At 41.4% G+C, this 19,258-nt stretch overlaps 1 protein-coding gene across 1 annotated transcript in view; it reads left to right on the top strand.

Annotated features, from left to right (window-relative positions):
- The window catches only part of si:dkey-122a22.2, a 35,126-nt gene that overhangs the window by 15,042 nt on the left and 826 nt on the right, over nt 1–19,258 (top strand). Inside the window, exons 8-10 of the mRNA XM_035383930.1 lie at nt 12,773–12,911; nt 17,568–17,650; nt 19,086–19,182. Coding sequence (XP_035239821.1) covers nt 12,773–12,911; nt 17,568–17,650; nt 19,086–19,182 — 319 coding nt within the window. The remainder of the gene's footprint in view (nt 1–12,772; nt 12,912–17,567; nt 17,651–19,085; nt 19,183–19,258) is intronic.

The raw sequence follows: 19,258 nt of genomic DNA, 5'->3' as shown, positions 1-19,258 counted from the left end.
ATACGTATATTAGATTCTCCCGGACGCGTCTCTCTCGTCCCGAAAGGCTCGCGCGATGAGCGTTTTCATTTGCGGGAGATGAAAACGTCGACTTTCCCCGCTAAAATACCGCTGAGCGGGCGTGAAGCGGCCTGATTTAATAGGGCGGCCCTGGCTCGCGTTTAATAAGCGGCTGATTGATTGGTGCTTCCCCGGAATGGCTCGGCCCTTTGCTGGAGCTGATGAGAACGCAGCCGTCCGTCAGGAGAAGTGTCGTAACACATTCATACAGCCACTGAGTACAATTAAAAAGGGAGTTCTGTTGCACTTTATTTGTCCTTTTTTTCCCCGGGGCCTGTTACTCTTTTCATTAGAGCAATGGTAAAAATGGAAGACGGTAGTGCAGCGTTGATTAGATGCGGTCTTAACTTGCTGAGCTTGTAGTGTACTACAAATTAATAAAAAGCTGCCTTTGCTTAGCATAGGTGGCACTTTTAATAAAAATTGAGAGTGCCGCCGCTTTCATATTGCTTTTTGTGCATGAATAGGAGCGTAGGGAATGCATGTGCATTCGTCAGTTCATCAGTGCATGTGTATGCTTTTATTTATACTGTGATTAATCTTTGGAATTACAGAAAAGTGGGTTAGAAAGGTGCATCAAATAAGGAGAGCTTCCGGCAGCGAGGGAGTTAAAATATGGCCGTCTCGGAGCTGCCATTTAATTGCCTCTAAAGGAACGGGCTATGGGGGTCTTTAAATAAGTCCTTTTTTTGGAAGCGAATTACATGGATGAAAGCTTAACGTCATCCAGTTCTCAGCGGGGGGGGGCAGCTGCAGTGAGGCTTGCAGCTTGATTGAGTTACGAGCCCAAACGAAGATGACACATCCCGGCACTTTCATCATCTTATCATTTATTGATAAGCGCGCCGTAGCCAAAACCTTGCTCTGCGGTGATGGAGTCTGTGTCAGGCACCAGAAGCGGCAATAAAATCTACGACACATTAATTTGTCAACGTCAGTGCTTCTCCCAAGCCTTTTGCTCTTGCAGTTTTTACTTGTAAATCTTGGAAAAATCAGGTTTTGGCCAGATTAGATTGACTTGGTGACACCGGGCTCGGTATGGCCATGGTTCCTTGGTTACCGCAGCGCGAGCAGTCTTGGGGAACGTCTTGGGGATCGTCTTGGGGAATGTCTTGGGGAACCTCAGGGCACTTCCAGGTTAGCAGTCCTCGCAGATAGACGTGTCTTTCTTTGAACCAGCGCTTGCTGCTCTGAAGTGTTCTGTTTGGCTTATAGCGGGGAACGTTTTCAGTGGCTCGTGAGAGTGTGCTGAAGTAGAACTCATTCCTCAGGTGTGCTGGTGTGGGTAACATAATGGGGATGTCAGAGCATAGTACTGACAAAGCCAAATGGGAGCTTTGTGGGTCTTTGGTCTCATATTGAAAACATTTGCCATTTGTCATTAAGTTTTTACGGTGCGACATCAGATCAGATTGCCAGAGCAATTCCTTAACACTCCTATATCACCCACTAACACATTTTTCTGGGCTCCATTTCCTGGTTGGCACATGGCGTGTTGCGAGCCATCACACTGGTGAAGTGGTATTTCCGTCATGGATTTTGACGCGCCTGAGTTATTTGGTAATTTCTTGACTTGCCCTGCACCGAAATGGGAGAGGAGCTGCTGTTGGGGGTTGTCAGTCAAGATCAAGCAACGCACTGCAATTTTTTGTGCTGCTCATTGCGATGTTGGTGTCAGTGTCTGCAATTGCCCTGCTGCCCAACTGCTCAGACCAGGTCCATGGCGCAAGTCGCCACCGAGTGTATGGCGGATTGCTAATTTTGTGTTCTTTCCCATGAAATGTGCGCATGATCATAGTCTAGTCAAAAGCCAATCAACGGTTTTCGTGGATCATATACTGTCCAATTTGATAAAAATTCTACAAGCATGAAAACTGCATACTTAGCATTTATATTTTTCATTGTCATTTTTCTTTTTCATTATTTTAATTCCTGTATTTATGTATGTTTTCAACTGTTTATAGCTCTTGTACTTGTACTACACTGTGGTCTCGGGGTACTGTATTCTGTTCTTTTTTACACACATTTATAATGTGAAGAAAGACAATAAGCGCTATTTAGACATGATCAATGTTTTCATTTTACTTATGCGTCTGTTGTTAAAGTGATTGTGTTTGCCAGGACATTTGTTATCCCGTGTGGTGCTGCAGGTGGCCTATTGGATAGTTCCAGCTGACATCAAAGGCAACACAACAGGTTCCTGAGTGTTCACAGTTGTGCTCAGCAGCAGCAGCAGCAGCCCTTGCCTTTCTGGCCAGCATACCGCCGGCTCGGTGGCCAGAGTGCTGTCAGCTCGGCTGTTCGTGTAGTTTTTTAAAATCTAGCGAATGAGAACACTGTTTTCCATTTCTTTCGCCCAATCGCCAGCTCAGAACTAAAAACAATTTCTGAGCAAAGGTGATTTTCCCGGGTTCTTGAGTGCCATTGTGCAGTTGTGCGCTCCTTCTACCCAACCACTCATTTGTGTGTATCAAAAGGGGGTCCACTTAATTAACATCCAGTAAATCTGTGATGCAAATTACCTGGTGGTGCAGGAGTCAAGTTTCAAGATGGTCCGATCCTGACACTGTTAGTTTGGTTCCTGACGCCTGCAGCATCAACTATGCGCAAATGTACAACACTTGCGCAGGGTAGGCATAAACTTGGCACATACATTCAGTCTCGTATACCTAGCTAGTTATCGATAAAGTGTTGTATCTCTAACTCAATTCCATGTTCTAATACTGTATCTAATCTCATATCGATGCTTCGAGGAATGTAATAGCGTTGGAATCTACTTATCATCAAAGATAATGAAATGCATCACCTTTTTGGGAGTCATTAACTAAACTGTAATCCCTCTCTAATTATAGACCTATTGGAGACCTATTTCCAAACGTTTACTCTCAACTCTAGCTGAAACAAATGTTAAAATACAAACATTCAGTGGCCACGCCCAGTGTGCCCACGTGCTGTGCCAATGACTGCGCCCATGTGCCGTGCGACATTGATTCTAGAAAATACAGCTCGATATGTTGTGTGTATTCAGCCATTCCCACTGTTTTCCCAGCATATAAAATTCCTTCTGGAATAGATCCATTGAGAAGCACTCTGTGACAACCTGTTTGTAAATGGTGCTATATAGAACGACAGATTAATTGATTGATTTTCATGAAGCGATTTGGAAAGGCAATCATTGAACATAAATTGGAAGAAAATGTATATAACTTGACACAATAAATATGGCTTTTGGGATGGAAATCATGCAATATATTTCCGTGACTATAAATCAGCTCTCATACACCCCACATGTCTCGTATTGATTGAGTAGAGCAGTTTGGAATGTTCTGGAGCTGATGGTTACTCTGTGCTGTGGTATATGATTCATGCCTCTGGTACAGAACTCTCACAGTAATCACAGTGATGTAATGTGAAGGATACCCATGGCAGTTTTGTGAAATAAAGTATAATAATAACAAAAAAAAAATCTTATTTTCACTGAAATGCAGTTTACCTGAAAAAGTCCTAGGATTTGAACATTTAGCTCCATTGGACAAAGTCTTTTGGATTTACCTCTAGGACTAATTCAGGGTATGGTCTATTTATGGTTTTGTTTTTCTGATTTAGGCTTGTTATGGATGTAATCTGTATGTATTCAAGATTGGTATTTTGCTTCTTGGTTAGCATCGTTAATTTTCATTAGGGGTTCAGTGATGCGCGTATATTGCAGACTCGCTGGTTTGGGAATATTGATAACCAGGTCTGGCAATGCTGCCCATATAAATCAGGTGAATACAATTACGTTCTCATGCATTTTAAATTGCTCTAGATTAGCACATATGCAAAATAATTGTAATGAGAGCACATAACAATTACATTTCCCTTGTAAGGACAGTTTCAGAATGCCCTGTTCACTCTAATAAAACACTTTCCCTGAGTCTTATTCTCTCAGAGTTCACATTTTGCTGGAGTTTGAATTGGAGGAACCTGTTTTGTGATTGCTTGCATGTATTGCATTCTGTGGTATGTGAATGTGCCACAGCAGATGTACAGGTCTGTGTACATTCCCATCTGTAGTTTGGATTTCATCTCGAGCAAGCTGTTCGCGCTATCCGCGTGCGGCTGTAGGAGCGCGGTTGCGTTCAGAGACGCTCCGAAGCAGCCTGTACAGAACGCCGTGTTCAGTAACCCAGCGGAGCGAGGAAAGGTGGAAAAATCCCCAAAAGGATTGTTAGCCGAGATTGCCAACTCTGCTGCTGGTCCCCCCAGCAAAAGGAGTGGGGGCTCGCGGCGCGACCGAAATATGACACAGCGTGTAAATCCATTGATTCGCGCTAATGGAAAAGCCTGACTTTGGCTGTGAGCTGAATTTTCGGAGGTCTGATTAGAAAATGTAACTTTGCGGTCTCGTTCTGAAAGATGGGGGCCGCGTCCTCTGAGGGAACCCACCTTGCCAGCCCCTACATGTCAGTCAGGAAGGGGCGGCCATTCGGACTAACGAGGGGCTGACGAGCGCAGTTTCGTTGTAATTGATCATTACCGTTGCGGTAATTATCACTGTTATTTTTCATTTATGGAACTGGGCTCTCAAGAAGGAGGTGCATCAATCCCCGGCCAATCAATAGAATTGATTTAGCTGTATAGTAGAGTGAATGTGAGAACGTGTCTCTATGAAGCGAGAGAGAGCTCATGATTATACTGGGAATGTTGCAGTACTTGACTGACACACAGTGGTCATGCAGAAAACTGTCAAAATGGGAACAAGTGGGAAGTTTTAGATGCTGGACCTCTATATTTTATGATTGAAAAAAAATTTGTGTGGGTGTCTATACAAACACACACATAATAAAAAAGTATAACCTGAAACTTGGAACTTTTTTAATTTTTACTGGATATAAGTAAAAAGACAAACTTGTCACTTTTAAAAGCACTACCAGGCCAACTCGTATTCAATATTCCTTTGCATGCAGCCCCACTCCTTTGCATACTACATCACGGTATCGGTCCATGGGACAAATACGAAATGTCCCTATCGCAGAATCCATGCGTGTAATGGGACGTATTCTGTCCACAAGCTCGTTCTCAGGTCATAGAAGCCGGAATACGAAATCACATGGTAATGAGGCAGGGGGGGGGGGGAGGTGGGAGGGAGGAATTCCAACAGTGAGTTGCGCTGTTGTTACAAAAGTAACAGAGCGGCCATTCAGCCTGCACTAATCCAGATGGAAAAGTCAAACAGCAGAAAGTCCGCCGCACAAACTCATTTCATCACTTTATTAATTTAGATATAGCATTCCGACTTGGAAAAAAAAAAAAGGTTCCAAAATGACCAACATCGCCAAGGCGCTCTGCTCTACACGGTTCCCCGTCGTCTCCCGCGTTATCGGTTTAATTCATCCTGCCAATCTTGGCAGTCTTTACCCACTAAATTTCCCTCTGACACGCATGCCTTCCTTTGCATAATCCCCTCTCCAGGGCAGAATTAAAAATGGAAAGAAGAGGAGAGAATAGGACAGGTGGCTCAAAAAACCTTGAAATGATGTCAATGCCACAGAAATCATTTGACTAAAATCAAACTCTGGCTGATACGGCCTGTGTTTCTACTTTCCCCTTCTTCTCTCAGTTAGCGAATGTTGGGAGGTGAAAAGGTTGTTAAAGAGGAAGTTGTAGTTTTGTTTGCGAGAATGACTTTGAAGGAAATGGTAGCATGAGACATAAATTTGACCTGAGTATCAGTCTCTCGATGTCTAATTTCATAACTGTTCATTGGAAATGTGACTATACTAACTCATAGCCCCATAAGGTATGAGAAGCCTACATTTCTGAGATGCACAGTGGAACATTTCTTCAGCATCTTTGGTTTACATATGCTTAGTATATACAGTCAGCTCCATAATGTTTGGCATGTTTTTCTTGATTTTTCTTCTTGATGTACACCACAAGAAGACTGTGGTGCTGTTCTGCCAGGCCTGTACTGCCGCCATCTTCAGGTCCTGGTTGTTTTGGTGGATGGTTGCCCGAAGTGTTCTCCTCAGCATATGAAGCGCATGTTAGATTGGATTCAGTGAATGCCTTGGCCAGTCAAGAATTTTCCTGTATTTGGCTTTGAAAAATTCCATTGTTGCTTTACGTTTCAGAATTCATTCTGCTGCTGCTGTCAGCAATTACATCATCAATGAAGACAAGTGAGCCAGTACCTGTGGCAACCATACATGCCCAAACTATAACACCCCCACCACCATATTTTGCAGATGAGGGGGAGCGCTTTGGATTTTGGACAATTCCTTTTGGCCTCCACACTTTGCTCTTGCCATCACTAATCTTGGTCTCTTCTGCCCACAAGACTTTTTTGCAGGCTCTTTTAGGTACGTCTTAACAACCTGTAATCTGAGCATACTGTTTTTGTGTTAAGCACTGGATTTGCATCTTGCAGTGTAGCCTCTGTAGTTCTGCTTGTAAAGTCTTCTGCAGACAGTAGTTACTGACGCATCCACGCCTGCCCCCTGAAGAATGTTTCTGTCAGACAGGTGTTTTGGGGTTTTTCTTCATTATGGTGAGAATTCTTCTGTAGAGGTCTTCTTTGGCCTACCAGACCAGTTGCTTTAAGACCAAAAGTCTTATTTCTCAGCCTCACAATGGCTTCCTTGACTTTCATTAGCACAACTCTGGTCTGCATGTGGACAAGTGCCAATTGCAGACTGCAAAGGCAATCAAAAGCCAAGAATCAAGACTAGATATTGAAAGCTCTTTTACTTTCACCAAAGAAGCAACTGAACGCACCTGACTAATCAGAAACACCTGTGAAGCCATTTGTCCCGAACGCCATGGTGCCCTGAAATGGGGGGAGTATGTATAAAAAAATGCTGTGAAAATGTATAAAAAGTTTAAAATACACTTTAATAAAAGCCGAGAATCCGTACAAATCTAAAATTGCAGAGTACCGTTCCAAATACTATGGAGCTCACTGTATAATATAAATATATACCTGGTACGTGTACATTGGTTAAAAAATAGTTTTTATGTGTTCATTTGACATTTAGAAATATGTATATATATATATATATATATATATATATATATATATATATATATATATATATGCATATACTATGGGAATCTGAGGCGAATGGAGCCATTAATAATGGATTGTGCCATTACCCCTAAGACTATCCAACCAGTTGATTTGAATGCAAGGGTTCATCATGTGTGCGGTTATAACCTTGATGCTAAAAAAAAAAATCATTGAGCCCCCACTTTCCTGCGCCTTGGTGGGCCCACGCATGGCTTCACCTGTAACTCATTAATGCCCCGTCAATAAGGGGCACGATTGGGAGCAATCAGCGTTGCCCCCTGGCCCATCCCGGGGCCTTGCTGGGAGAAAGGGCAGCCGGATGGTGTATGTGACTATTGATTGGGCTCTGCTGACTGAGACCGGCCAATTCAGTGCACCAGTGAGCTGAGACCGATTGGGACTCTTGAGTTACAAAATCCCAGCATTCATTTCCCTCATTTTGCCTCCTTCCCCCAGTCCTAATTCCCCTTTCCTTTGGAATGCTTTTCCTCCCCTCCCTTTTTTAAAAAAAAGTTTTTTTTATAAGTTTGTTTTCTCCGCCTCCTCAATCTCACATCATACCACAGCTGTCAAGCTGGGTGGTGAAGATTGGATGATATGTATTGGTACAGTTTGTACTATTGAGAGCCACTTCAGCGAGATTTCATTTAAACAAGATAAAAATGATCTAAACACTCATTGGCAGCAGAGTGAGTCAAACATTCCATTTTGTTTTCAGTATATTTCAGTCTTGATCTCTGTGTATTTCCTGTTCTAACAGTCTAGAAACATCTTTTGCGTTACGTTTGTCAGTGAACTCAGTGGAATATGTCAGGTCTTACATCACGAGATCCCAATAGACAGCCTACAGGTCACATCTGGTCAGCCAAGGGTTTTCTTATGACCCACATACAACCCCAAGCACACTATCGTGCATCTAACAATTACTCAAGGAAACAGCATCTGTACTGTGAATGGAAAGTAGGAATACCTCACTTCATTATGGTATAAACTTTAATCTGAGCCTTTAAGTCTGCTCTGGTGATTGACGGGTGCCCTCTGGGTTTTTTTGTTTAATGAACTGTCCAAGAGGAGGTAGCTATTATTATTCACTATGTTAAAGTATCTGCACATTTTATGTAATAGGCACATTATATTTCTTATAAGTTATGTTTCTTCAGGATGTTGCAGTTGTGATTGCTACTTGGCTTTCTGACCAAGATGCATTTTCTATCAGATAACAAATGGCACCTTGTGTGGAGAGATTGACTCTAAAACCAAACTGCATGGTGTGTGATGGGATATTTAAAGATGATACAGTCACTGCTCAGCAACCCAAGCTGAAGTCTAACAATGCTACCGAACATGCCTTTTTTGTTGAATTGTGTATTTGATAAGTGGGGGCTGTTATCCAGAGAAACTTGTAAACTTACTTTGAATTAAACAAATTTGTAAAAGGTGTCTCTACCTTAAGTGCAGCCTTCAAGCAAAAAGAAGCAGAGTAGCCTACTCAATTTCTGTTTCTGTTGTAAGAGATTATGTGGAAATGTAATGTGAAAGATGTAAAAGTCTTTACATTCAAGACTGATTGAAAACCCAGACTCAAACCCAATGCTCGCACTAGTATTTTAAAGAATAGAAACCAACAATTCTGCTCCAAGGGCCAAAATGAAATTGATCTTTCATCTGAGTTTAAAGTAAATCTACAGAGCCCCCAAGGCTACCTAGGTGGGGAAAAAATAAATAAATCAATGTGGAAATCCGTAGTCTCGGTTTTGTAGTCCCTAGAGTGGACTAACATAGTTTGTATGTGGCCAGTTAAAGTTATGTTATATTCAAACAAGAAATTGTCGTTGCTTAGTAACCTCAGGAGAAGGAATCACCAATGGGGATTACCAATGGGCAATCTATTAAAACATTATTTTTAAACTTGTTGTCTTTGGATAATTATTACGAGATAATAGACGCCGTTTTTTATTAAAGTGACATAAGCCGTGGTATATCATGAATATTGGTACGGCTGGGTGGTTTGCTGGGGTTCTACGTTTCACCGTGACAGTATTTATGATACAGGCTACCATCGATTTATAAAAATGTATCGCCTTAATATTTCTCCCCTTACCTCGTGTGTGAATTGTAGCAAAGTTAGCTACGATTCCGTGTCTGTCTTTCCTACAATTAACCTGTTATTTACAAATGGTTGTATCACTGCAACCCCAAGTGGTCTCAATCAAAACCATGCGCACAGATTGCAAAACCGAGCATCCGGTTTGGAAAAGCGACTGCTAAACTGAATGTAGGCTACTGATCACAAAATGGAGAGTGTGGATTTCCATGTTGAGTTTTTTCCCCCCCACCTAGGATACCTTGGGGGGCTCAGTACAAAGCTTAGCAGACAGGTCTAGTCCAAATATTTTGTTTTGTGAAATGTTTGTGATTCAACGTGCCTCTGGTCTAATTAAACAGAAAGTGTGTGCGCGCACATGCGGCCATGTGCGTATGTGATGTACTTCATGACAGCCTGAAAAGATTGTGGCAATCCTTCACATTTGCTGACAGTTTGCTGCTAAATGATGTTTAAGTTTTTTTTTCTCACCTCAGTAGTGTGAGCTCTTGCATGAAATCACACAGACTGCTGTGAGCTGGATGTGTGTTTGAGTGATCTGTTCTGACAGTGTTGGTTTTCTTTTTTTAACAGTGCTGCAAAGATTTCTTCATTATATTGCAGAATATAAAACAAAATAGCTCATTTAATTCTCTCGATTTAATAATGATCTTAATTGCAATTTTATAATAATAATAATTAACTTAATATCGATATCGCAATAATATGGCTAGCTTCATGAGACATGTCCCCTAATTTTGTACTTTCAGACCCTAAGGAAGGGTTGCACTGACTTGCACATACAGTACCAGCAGGTGTCACTCTAGTGCAGATGGTTCAAGTAACTCAAGTAACTCAAGTAAATAGTGAATCTTTTTAAAGGATTAATTCAAAATGGTTTATTTATATCGCTATTACTTCTTTGTGTGAGCTGGTGAGCCATATGGTCTTCCTCTGTATCTTTGTAAGCTATACTAGAAGAATTCTGTGTAGCTTCATATAATGAGCTATCCCAACAACATAAAAATTTAGTTTCAGTATTGTTGGGTGTTTTACGCAATGTGGTTATTCTTTTTGCTCTCTATTGTAATCATGCCACAGTTACTTGCATTGAAAACGCACATTTTGGGGCTGCATTCAAGAAGAATTCTTACATAATTTGGAGAGGTAGTAAAAGTATTGCATTCCTTTGCGGTTGCATGGATGATACCCAGCCTAAACCTGATCTCTGTGACATATAGGGGTAAATACTATAGTTGACATTCGTTTAAGGGCCCTGGAAGATGTGGCAATAAGCTTGGGGAGCTAAACTTAGCCTTAGCTGTATTGCAATAGTCAGTAATTAGGTTCTTTTAACTTCATGTACTCTAAAGACTTGTCTCCTTGCTGGCTGCCCAGATGCCTCATAGCCAGGTAATTCTCCTTCACGGCAAACTCAGCCATGCGTAAAAATTTCCTTACAGAACGGGGAGAATGTGGAAGTGGAAGAGCTCTGGTCACAGGCTTGTGGGCCACCACATTTCACATGATTTTTGATAACGTGTTTGATCAATCACTGGCCAGTTTCTTCAGGATAAAATTTAACAGAATTGCGGATTGGTACAACGGTCCAAAAACGTGAAAGAGGAAATAAATGCCTGCTTTTATATTGAATGCAGAATTGCATGTAGCATATGTGATTGAGTGATACTGAGATTAGCCAACCGAGACATGCTCCCGACTTGTCAAAATTGTAGCCTAACAATATGCTTGGAAGTTTGATTCCTACTCTTCCACAGGAGAAGAAATATTGTTTTTTTTCCCCCTGTGAGCTTATTTGATTATTTGATGTGAAGGGGGAATGAATTAGACCATAAAGTTGCAAGCTATAGAACATTTTCAGAGTGAAACCATTTTCAAAGTGGCTTCACCCCAATGATTATTCTGTCAGACATTTTCCTTCTAACAGTTTTTACAGATTTTGTGCAGATTATGCTGCTGTAAGTTGCTTATGTACCCTTCTGCTGATGAGAATACAAATCTTCCCATAGTTATTTAGTAGTGTGGGCAGATGTTTCTATGGAAGTAAACCCATAGACCATTACCTAGATTGTTTTAGGCATCATTGAGCTAAGCAGTATACTGTGTACATTGATTCTGTTGTTTTATGTCCTAATTGGCTCAGACTCTTTTATTGATGTGTCTGACATACAGTGCAGCCCTTATGTATTTGGGCATCCATATTGAGTGATCTGTGTAGGATTTACAGTCCCTTGTATACATAGTTTCCCCATTTTATGGGACCAAAACAAGAAAAATTGTGTCACTGTTGAAATACTTATGGACTGTTCTATATCGCATCTGTTTTATTAACATTTTTTTCCAATATGCTTTGCTGTACTTTTATATTGTTGGTAACCCTATGTTCCCACTCCTCATGCTGTTCATGCTCTACTGAGAAGTAACAAAAAGACAACCAAGAAAGAGGGCTGTGTAGGAGAAGGGGTGCTTCAAGGCACCTCAATGGGGTCCACTAAGTGGACAAAAACTATACCGAAAACCAACTCAAATAAAATAAAAAATGCGAGAGAAAAAAGGAGAACTTAATCATTTTCCTTTTTAGTAAAATTTTTTACAAAACTCTTTCGACACAGATTTTCCACTTTTGGGAAGTTTTCTTTAATTTAAGTAAAATCTTGTAGATAACACATTTTGAAACTAAACTTTTCAAGGGAAAAAGTTTTCAGGGTGAAAGAAACCCCAAATTACCAGGCCACTCCTCTTCTCTCCTCTCTCAGTTCCCCAGATGAATATTGGGCTCTGCCCATTAACCAGCTAACAGGGAGGTAGCTCCACCCACCAGCCTCAGCTCTGAGTACGAAAACCAAATATTGACTTCGGGAGCAACAGCTTCCCATTCGATAACCACAGCCAGCAGTAACTACGTCACATGGCACTTTATAAAGGTGAAATTAAAACTTGTTTCCTTCTCTAGAGCCTCAATTTATTCTGATAAATGTCAAAAATGCATTTATATGCACATTAGCACAAAAAACACTGTTCTGCAAACAAGGAACACTGCAGCCAGAACTGGCCCCTGGCAAAAACACTCTTAAGCACCCAAGTTTTTTTTGTTGCTTTTTTGGAACAAATTTAATTGGAGCCACAACAACATTCTTGTTTAGGGCCACCAAAACCCTAGGGCTGGCTCTGACTGTAGCCATCGCCATATACGCGCGATCATCTTCCTTAACAATGGAGCTGGGAGTGATATTCACTTCAGGCTAATGCACGCTATGCACTTTTAGCCCCAGTTTAGCTCTTTCTGATTGCCCTCCTGTGCATCCCGGATTTCTGACTGAAACTTAGCGCACTGACGCTAACACCAAAACTCATATAGAGTGTCAGCTTCCGAAGGAGTCTCATTTCCACCAAATTACCCCAGCCTTGTCTTTTATTAGTCCTTGAATTACTGATTAAATACAGACTATTATGCCACACCATATGAACATATATTACTGTATGTGTATTGTCAGAACTGTTTTTGTCTACTTCCTCATTTCACTAGTTTTATAGATGTGTCTGTCTGTTTCTTGTAGGTACAGAAATTTGGTGCCCTCCCTCCAGGTCATGCAGTTCTCTGCAGCCACCGGGCTGAACAGGATGTTCATTATTCTGGGTCTCATGGAGCCGGTCATGAAGGGGGAGGGGGTTTCCCTGGACTTGGTGCAACGGCAGGTGGGTCTCATGTCTTTTCTTCATCCAAGTTTTATTTAGGTTAATACGGTGAGAAAGCTTTTGGTGTTGAGGAAGAGTGCATTGTGTATTGCAGCTTAATAATGTTTTGGGTTTGTGTTATCACACCATCAACTTACTCAACTTTTCTCAACAATATACAAAAATGTTCATAATTCACCTTGATAGACATACTTAAGCAAATTGGTTAAAATATTTTTCTGCAAATGTTTTTCATTTGTTTCAGTGACTGCCAAATAGATTTTGTTTCAGAAGCCAAAATGTAACTTACCTAAACATTTATAGTAAAGGGTCTTGCAGTTGAATAGAACCATCACTGTCTGAATTGACTGCAGCACTCTTATTTACAAAAGCTGCTGTCGGTGTGTGTACAGTATTGTATGTGCGTGTAAATGGAGTATTGTTTCCCCTGTGGCCACATGGTGGTGCTAGTGTCAACATAATGGTTCATATACTCACTTAACATTTTAGTGGATTGCTTTACATTATAGGCACTAGTACATTTTAACCGTCCCTTTGCCAACAGCGTTTAGTGGCTGTTTCAGTCACAGTTTGTCAGAAGCCCATTGTATGCTTCTTAATACAGGGTGTTTTCATGAGTTTCCTGGTTGTTTAAAATGACTCATGGCTTTTTGGGCTGACCAGTTGTGGCTTGCTCCTCAGTACAACGTCAGTACACATATTTCACTTAAACAAAAAATCTGCAAATATGTGTTGTTCATATTAATTGAATTAAAAACATTTTTTTTCAATAAATGTTATTAACCAATAATGCAGGGAAATAATGCAATAACCTCATGCAGAGAATTATCTGAATTTCAGTATATGAGCACTTTTTTGGTGCTGAGGTGAAAAATGTGAATGCCTCAGCTCAAGTGCCCACAGTTAAAATGGTGACTAAATGAAGCGCTCCTTAAAAAAGGGCTGTCTCCCTCATTGACTCAACTGAATAACTCACTCGTTGGCTCTTGCAGTAACAGTAATTAACCACTAGCAAGAAAAATGTATCCATCCATCCATTCATTATCTATACCCTTTTATCCTGGGCAGGGTCACAGGGGGTGCTGTAGCCTATCCCAACATGGGCGAAAGGCAGGAATACACCCAGAGCACCCAGACGTATGGGCAATTTAGAGTCTCCAATTACCGTACTTGCATGTCTTTGGACTGTGGGAAGAAACCCACACGGACACAGGGAGAACAGGCAAACACCACACAGAAAGGTGGATTTGAACCCAGGACCTTCTTGATTTTTTATTTGTACCTGTTCTGTTTAAAACATACTAAATGTTAAAACCAGTAATATTAGTAGTGGATCATCTTAAATATCCATGACAGAGGGGCTGCTGTGTGGCTTGACCTGTTAAGGCACTGTTCTATTGCGTGGTGGGCCCCACGACCTGGCATTGAATCTGGATCACACCAGTGTGACGTATCGCAGCGTGATGTATCGGCCATGGATGGTTGAACAGGTGTCTGCAGTTCTGCCCGTTCAGCTGCACATGTGAATTATTTTCCTCTGTCTGTGCTGTGATAGAAAAAGATACATATATATATATATATATACATACATATAATACACACACAGATGAGTGAGAAAAACCAACATAAAGTGTAGGCGTTGGGCCATGTCGAGTTGTCGAGCCAACCAGAACAGCTTCAATTCACTTTGGCATAGATTCTACAAATCTCAGGAACACTACTGAAGAGATGGAACACCATTCTTCCAAAAGATATTCCCTGATTTGATGTTTTGATGATGATGGAGTGCTGTCTAACACATCAGTCCAAAATCTCCCATAGGTCAATTGGGATCTGCTAACTGCGAAACCCGTAGCATATCATTCGCATCATTTTCATACTCATCAAACCATTCAATGACCCCTCGTGCCCTGTGGATGGGGGCATTGTCATCCTGGAAGAGACCACTCCCATCAGGATATAAATATTTCATCTGAGGACGAAGGTGATCACTCAGAATAGCTTTGTATGATTTGCTGTGACCCTTCCCTCTAAGGTGGCCAGTGAACCCAAACCATGCAAGGAAAATGCCCCCACAGCATAACAGAGCCACTAGACCCCCTATCTGTAGGGGTCAAGCAATCAGGCCTGTACCATTCTCTTGGTGTACGCCACACATGCACTCGCCCACATGTGGAGAATACAGTGAAGGATGACTCATCTGACCATAATTTGTAATGAGGGGTTTATGCACTGAGACCCTACTATAATATCCCTTTCTATGTGGTTGTCGAAAGACTGTGACTGTTCTTGCTGACAGTCTGATCACATCCTGCATTGACATCCGCAGTCATCTGAGGAAGAGTTGCTCTTATGTTTTTCCTTACCTACCCTATTTACTGATGTCTCTCCCATAGATCTAAATTCAGATGTCACTATAGTCACTGTTCCTATTGAAACACTTGCCAGTTGAGCAGTCTTTGTGACTGAAGCTCCTGCCATCCGTGCCCCAATAATAAACCATCTTTCAAAGTTGCTTAGATCTGTACCTCTTGCCATCTTGATCCAAAATCGAGGTCATCTGAGCCTGCTCAGCATTTTTATACATGCCACAGTTCATGATTGGACGCATATTTATTGATGCAGTGTGTGTATGTTAAACAGGTTAATTGTGGGTGTATCATGAGGTACACCGGTATGAAAGCATCTGCATTCGTTGTATTTCTCCACTCATTAATTCAGGTTTTTCCTTTAAATTGTCACCTGTTTTTATATACAGTATGTACAGGATTCACCACTCCAATTTGGGGAGAAAAGGGGAAAGATATTTTTAAAATAAATCCACAAAATCATGAATCTTTACGCAAGTTGCAAAAGTAAAACATGCATGCTCTGGTAGTATTTTGTTCTATGTGTTGTCTCAAAGAAATAAAGGATTCGCCACTTGATAGTGTTAAGCAAATTATATGATTTAATACTGTATAGCTTATGCATGCACACTTAAATATGGAGTGAACCCATTCCCAAATGTGCAACAAACACTTGAGGTGACTGTGCTGCACTGTTAATTATTGTAATTCACTCTGCTCTGATCCGTACTGATTTCACTAGGTCATTTGACCATTTCACTTTTAAAAACATATTTTGCAGTTATTGCTGAAACGTCCACAAAAAATGAAAAGTATATGTCACTGCTTAGCTACTCCCTTACAACAAATCACAATATTGGTTCATATTATTACTAATGGAGTAGTTTTTTCAGAGCCTCAATGAAGCGGCCATTAGATGCCATGAGATCGGATGTGTAAGATGTCAGAGAAAATGACGCATGCAGATGAAATTACCGTCTCCGGCAGCAGGGCGCTGCGATCGCCTGCTCTTATTTGTGGCGAGCGGTAGCATCTCTCCACACAAAAAAAGGCTTTAACTAGCTTTTAGTGGATATGCGCTCCTTTCATGTGTTGATGAGAAGGCTGTTGGCCCTTGAAATTCCTTTTGACATTTTAATTTGACTGTTCAATCGCTTTTGCGGTGCGGTTTGTTCCTACCTCCGATAGCGCTCGTGTCCCTTCTTAATTGACCGCGTCGCTTGTGCGCCGCGTTCAAGTACCTTTGTTTTGAGGGAGGGGGGAGTGGGGGGGGGGGCGACCGACCGGCGTACTTGATATTTACTCGTTGAAACTCGATAAAACGCTGAAACAACCGGCGAGGGCGAGGAAGCCACCTCTTTCAATGTCACCGTCACCTGTATTTGTACACAAGATTATGATAATTGAGGGAGTCGGGCGTCTCAACCCCCCCCCCCCAACCCCCACAACCCCCACCCCCACCCCCTCTCTTTTCCTGATAGGGAGCGGGTGGATGAAAATTAGCTCTGGCTATTTATTCAAATTCCATCTCTGTGCGGCGTAGATGACTGCTCCAGGTTAAAGCCTGAACTGTTCATTAAAATACCTCTTTTTTCCCTTCTCCTGCCTCACACTTTTTTTTGATGGCAATAGAGATGAGGGACTTATTTCAGCTTTTGAAATATTACAGTTGTTGCCAGGGAGATAAGGACATCAAGTGAAGGCATTGTGCTTGAATTCTCAAGGGAAAAAGAAAGGTTTGAAGACAGACCAGAGAAGGTTATAGCACACACGCGGAAGAGTCAGGGTCCAGAGCCGCACCTGGCAAACAAACCCCCTTCTCAAGGTCACGCCCAGCAACCTTCATGCCAGCCACTGATTGGTAAATAATTACCATTGCTGTTGGAATACTCTCATGCCAGTCAGGCCCCCATTTTAGAAAAAAAGGTTTGTTTGATCCACATCACACAGTTTTCCATGCTCAGTTCATTGTTACGTGTACATATTGGTGCAAAACAATGCACTCATTGTCTCATTTGCTTCATTGTCATGATGGCCGGCCTCTGAGGGGTAATATATATATATATTTACAGTGCAATGGTCGATAGAATGCTCAAATTTTCAGATTTGAAGGGCTAAAAATAGTTAATCTACTATAAAGTACATTATTAAATAAATAGACTTGCACCCCAAAAATAGTCCATGGTGACATTTTTGCTAAATGAATCAATTGTTGCATTAGTGCAGAATCCAGCTCGACGTACACAGGTCATGTTCCTTCATTGATTCCTACATAGCCCTTAAATTGTCTTGCCTTTTCCTTCTCCAGAAATACTTCCTCAGCAACCCGGCTCACCAGAGCAGTGCAGTGGACGAACACTTTTTCCTGAACGAGAGTGCATCCCAAGTAAAGTGAGAAGTATTCCGACTACTATCGTTTGGACTTGGCAATACCAGCAACCTTAAAATGAACTCCCCCACTTAGGAAGCCCAAGCTAATCTCATTTACTTTGTATCAAGAGCAGAATTGTAATACTGTTTCTCATTTGTCAGTTTTAACAAACACTGTGATGTTGTTTACGGAGGGAGTGGCAGGGTACAATCACAATGCGAAATGGATGAGAATGGCAACATAAAAATTATCAAATTGGTATTTTTCCTCCCTTTTTCTTGAAGCTAGTCAAAAAGAATTAGAAATACCCCACAAAATCAACATTAAACACAAACTGCAGGAGGGCTGGACCCACAAAAATAGCATCTAGTGCCTCTTCACGGAAGAAGTCCTCACAGGCTGTGCTTTTATAATGGGCCTAATGAACGCAACGCAAATCACCTGGGCTACTTACCAATCAGCCTCAGGTGTGAGAGCCTGCAGATGAGGCTGCTGCTAATTTTGCTCCTGAAAGGGTTGATTGCAGTGTGTCATTAGTTGGCGACTAGCATGGGTTTAACACGAGGTTTCCCGATTCCTAGAAAGTAGAGCCAGATTAAGAAAAAAGGGCCAAGACGGTAAATCAAAGTCTTCCGCGTCCTGTGCTACCAAGTCTGGTATATGCTACTAGCAAAACAAAACTCAGTTTTCACCAAACTGGTGAATGGGCAAAACTTCAGGCACGCCTGTGGTCGCTTGTGGCTGTTGTCTCAGACCAGGGGTGCACAAGAAGGGCCGATCCGTTTTAGGATTTTGTGCCAACTTCTGCTCTTATTTAATTATCTCAGTCATGTCTTGATCTGACATTTGTATAAGCACCAGCTACAGCTGCAGATGGCAAGTATATCGTAATGATTTTACTATGCTCAAGCAGAGGAGTGAACCAGCATAGTTTATAGAGCTGTCATAAAACGAAAAACTAAGGTAATTGATTGGAACACAAACCAGCGCACAGACCGACCCTTCAGGACTGGGGTTGTACTCTTATTCTGAAAATTTTATTTTGTTATAAAGTTTAAAGAGTAGGAAGTTTAGCAGGCAGATTTGAAATTTGGGATTTAAAGGTACTGCCTGGTTTATATAGTCTCTGTATTGTAACTGCATTCATCAATGTTTTCATAATTTTTTATGCGCATCGAGTAAAACATAAATGTGTTTTGCTGCTAGTAAGATATTTGCCATAAATCAGCTGATGCACAGCTAGACCCACAGTTAGCAGGGTAATTTGAAAATCTGTCTCAATATCTCAATATGTTACTGCATTCTAAAATGTGAATGTGCAATTGGGAGAGAAACAGGTAGCTGACAGTATTCAGAGGAGGAGCAACCTTCTCTCCTTCTCCCATACCCCTCCTGGTATCATTGGTAACACTCATGTTAATCTTTAATTTTATTTATTTATTTATTTTTTTACAGGGAAATTTCTAAATACAAACCTCTTTCGAGTAGGACATCAGTGAGCGTGATTACTGGTGATTCTTTTGACGAAGAACTTCCCGCTCATCTCAACCAGGTGAGCGTCCCTCCCGTTTTAAGTAACATGTTGCTATGCATTTATATCTACACAAAGAGTGAGCTGAGTGATAACT

This window comes from Anguilla anguilla, chromosome 1 (assembly GCF_013347855.1).
Source record: "Anguilla anguilla isolate fAngAng1 chromosome 1, fAngAng1.pri, whole genome shotgun sequence".
In the NCBI taxonomy this organism is placed as follows: domain Eukaryota; kingdom Metazoa; phylum Chordata; class Actinopteri; order Anguilliformes; family Anguillidae; genus Anguilla; species Anguilla anguilla.
Note: the sequence above shows the minus strand (reverse complement) of the source record. Positions and strands in the feature narration are given on the sequence as shown.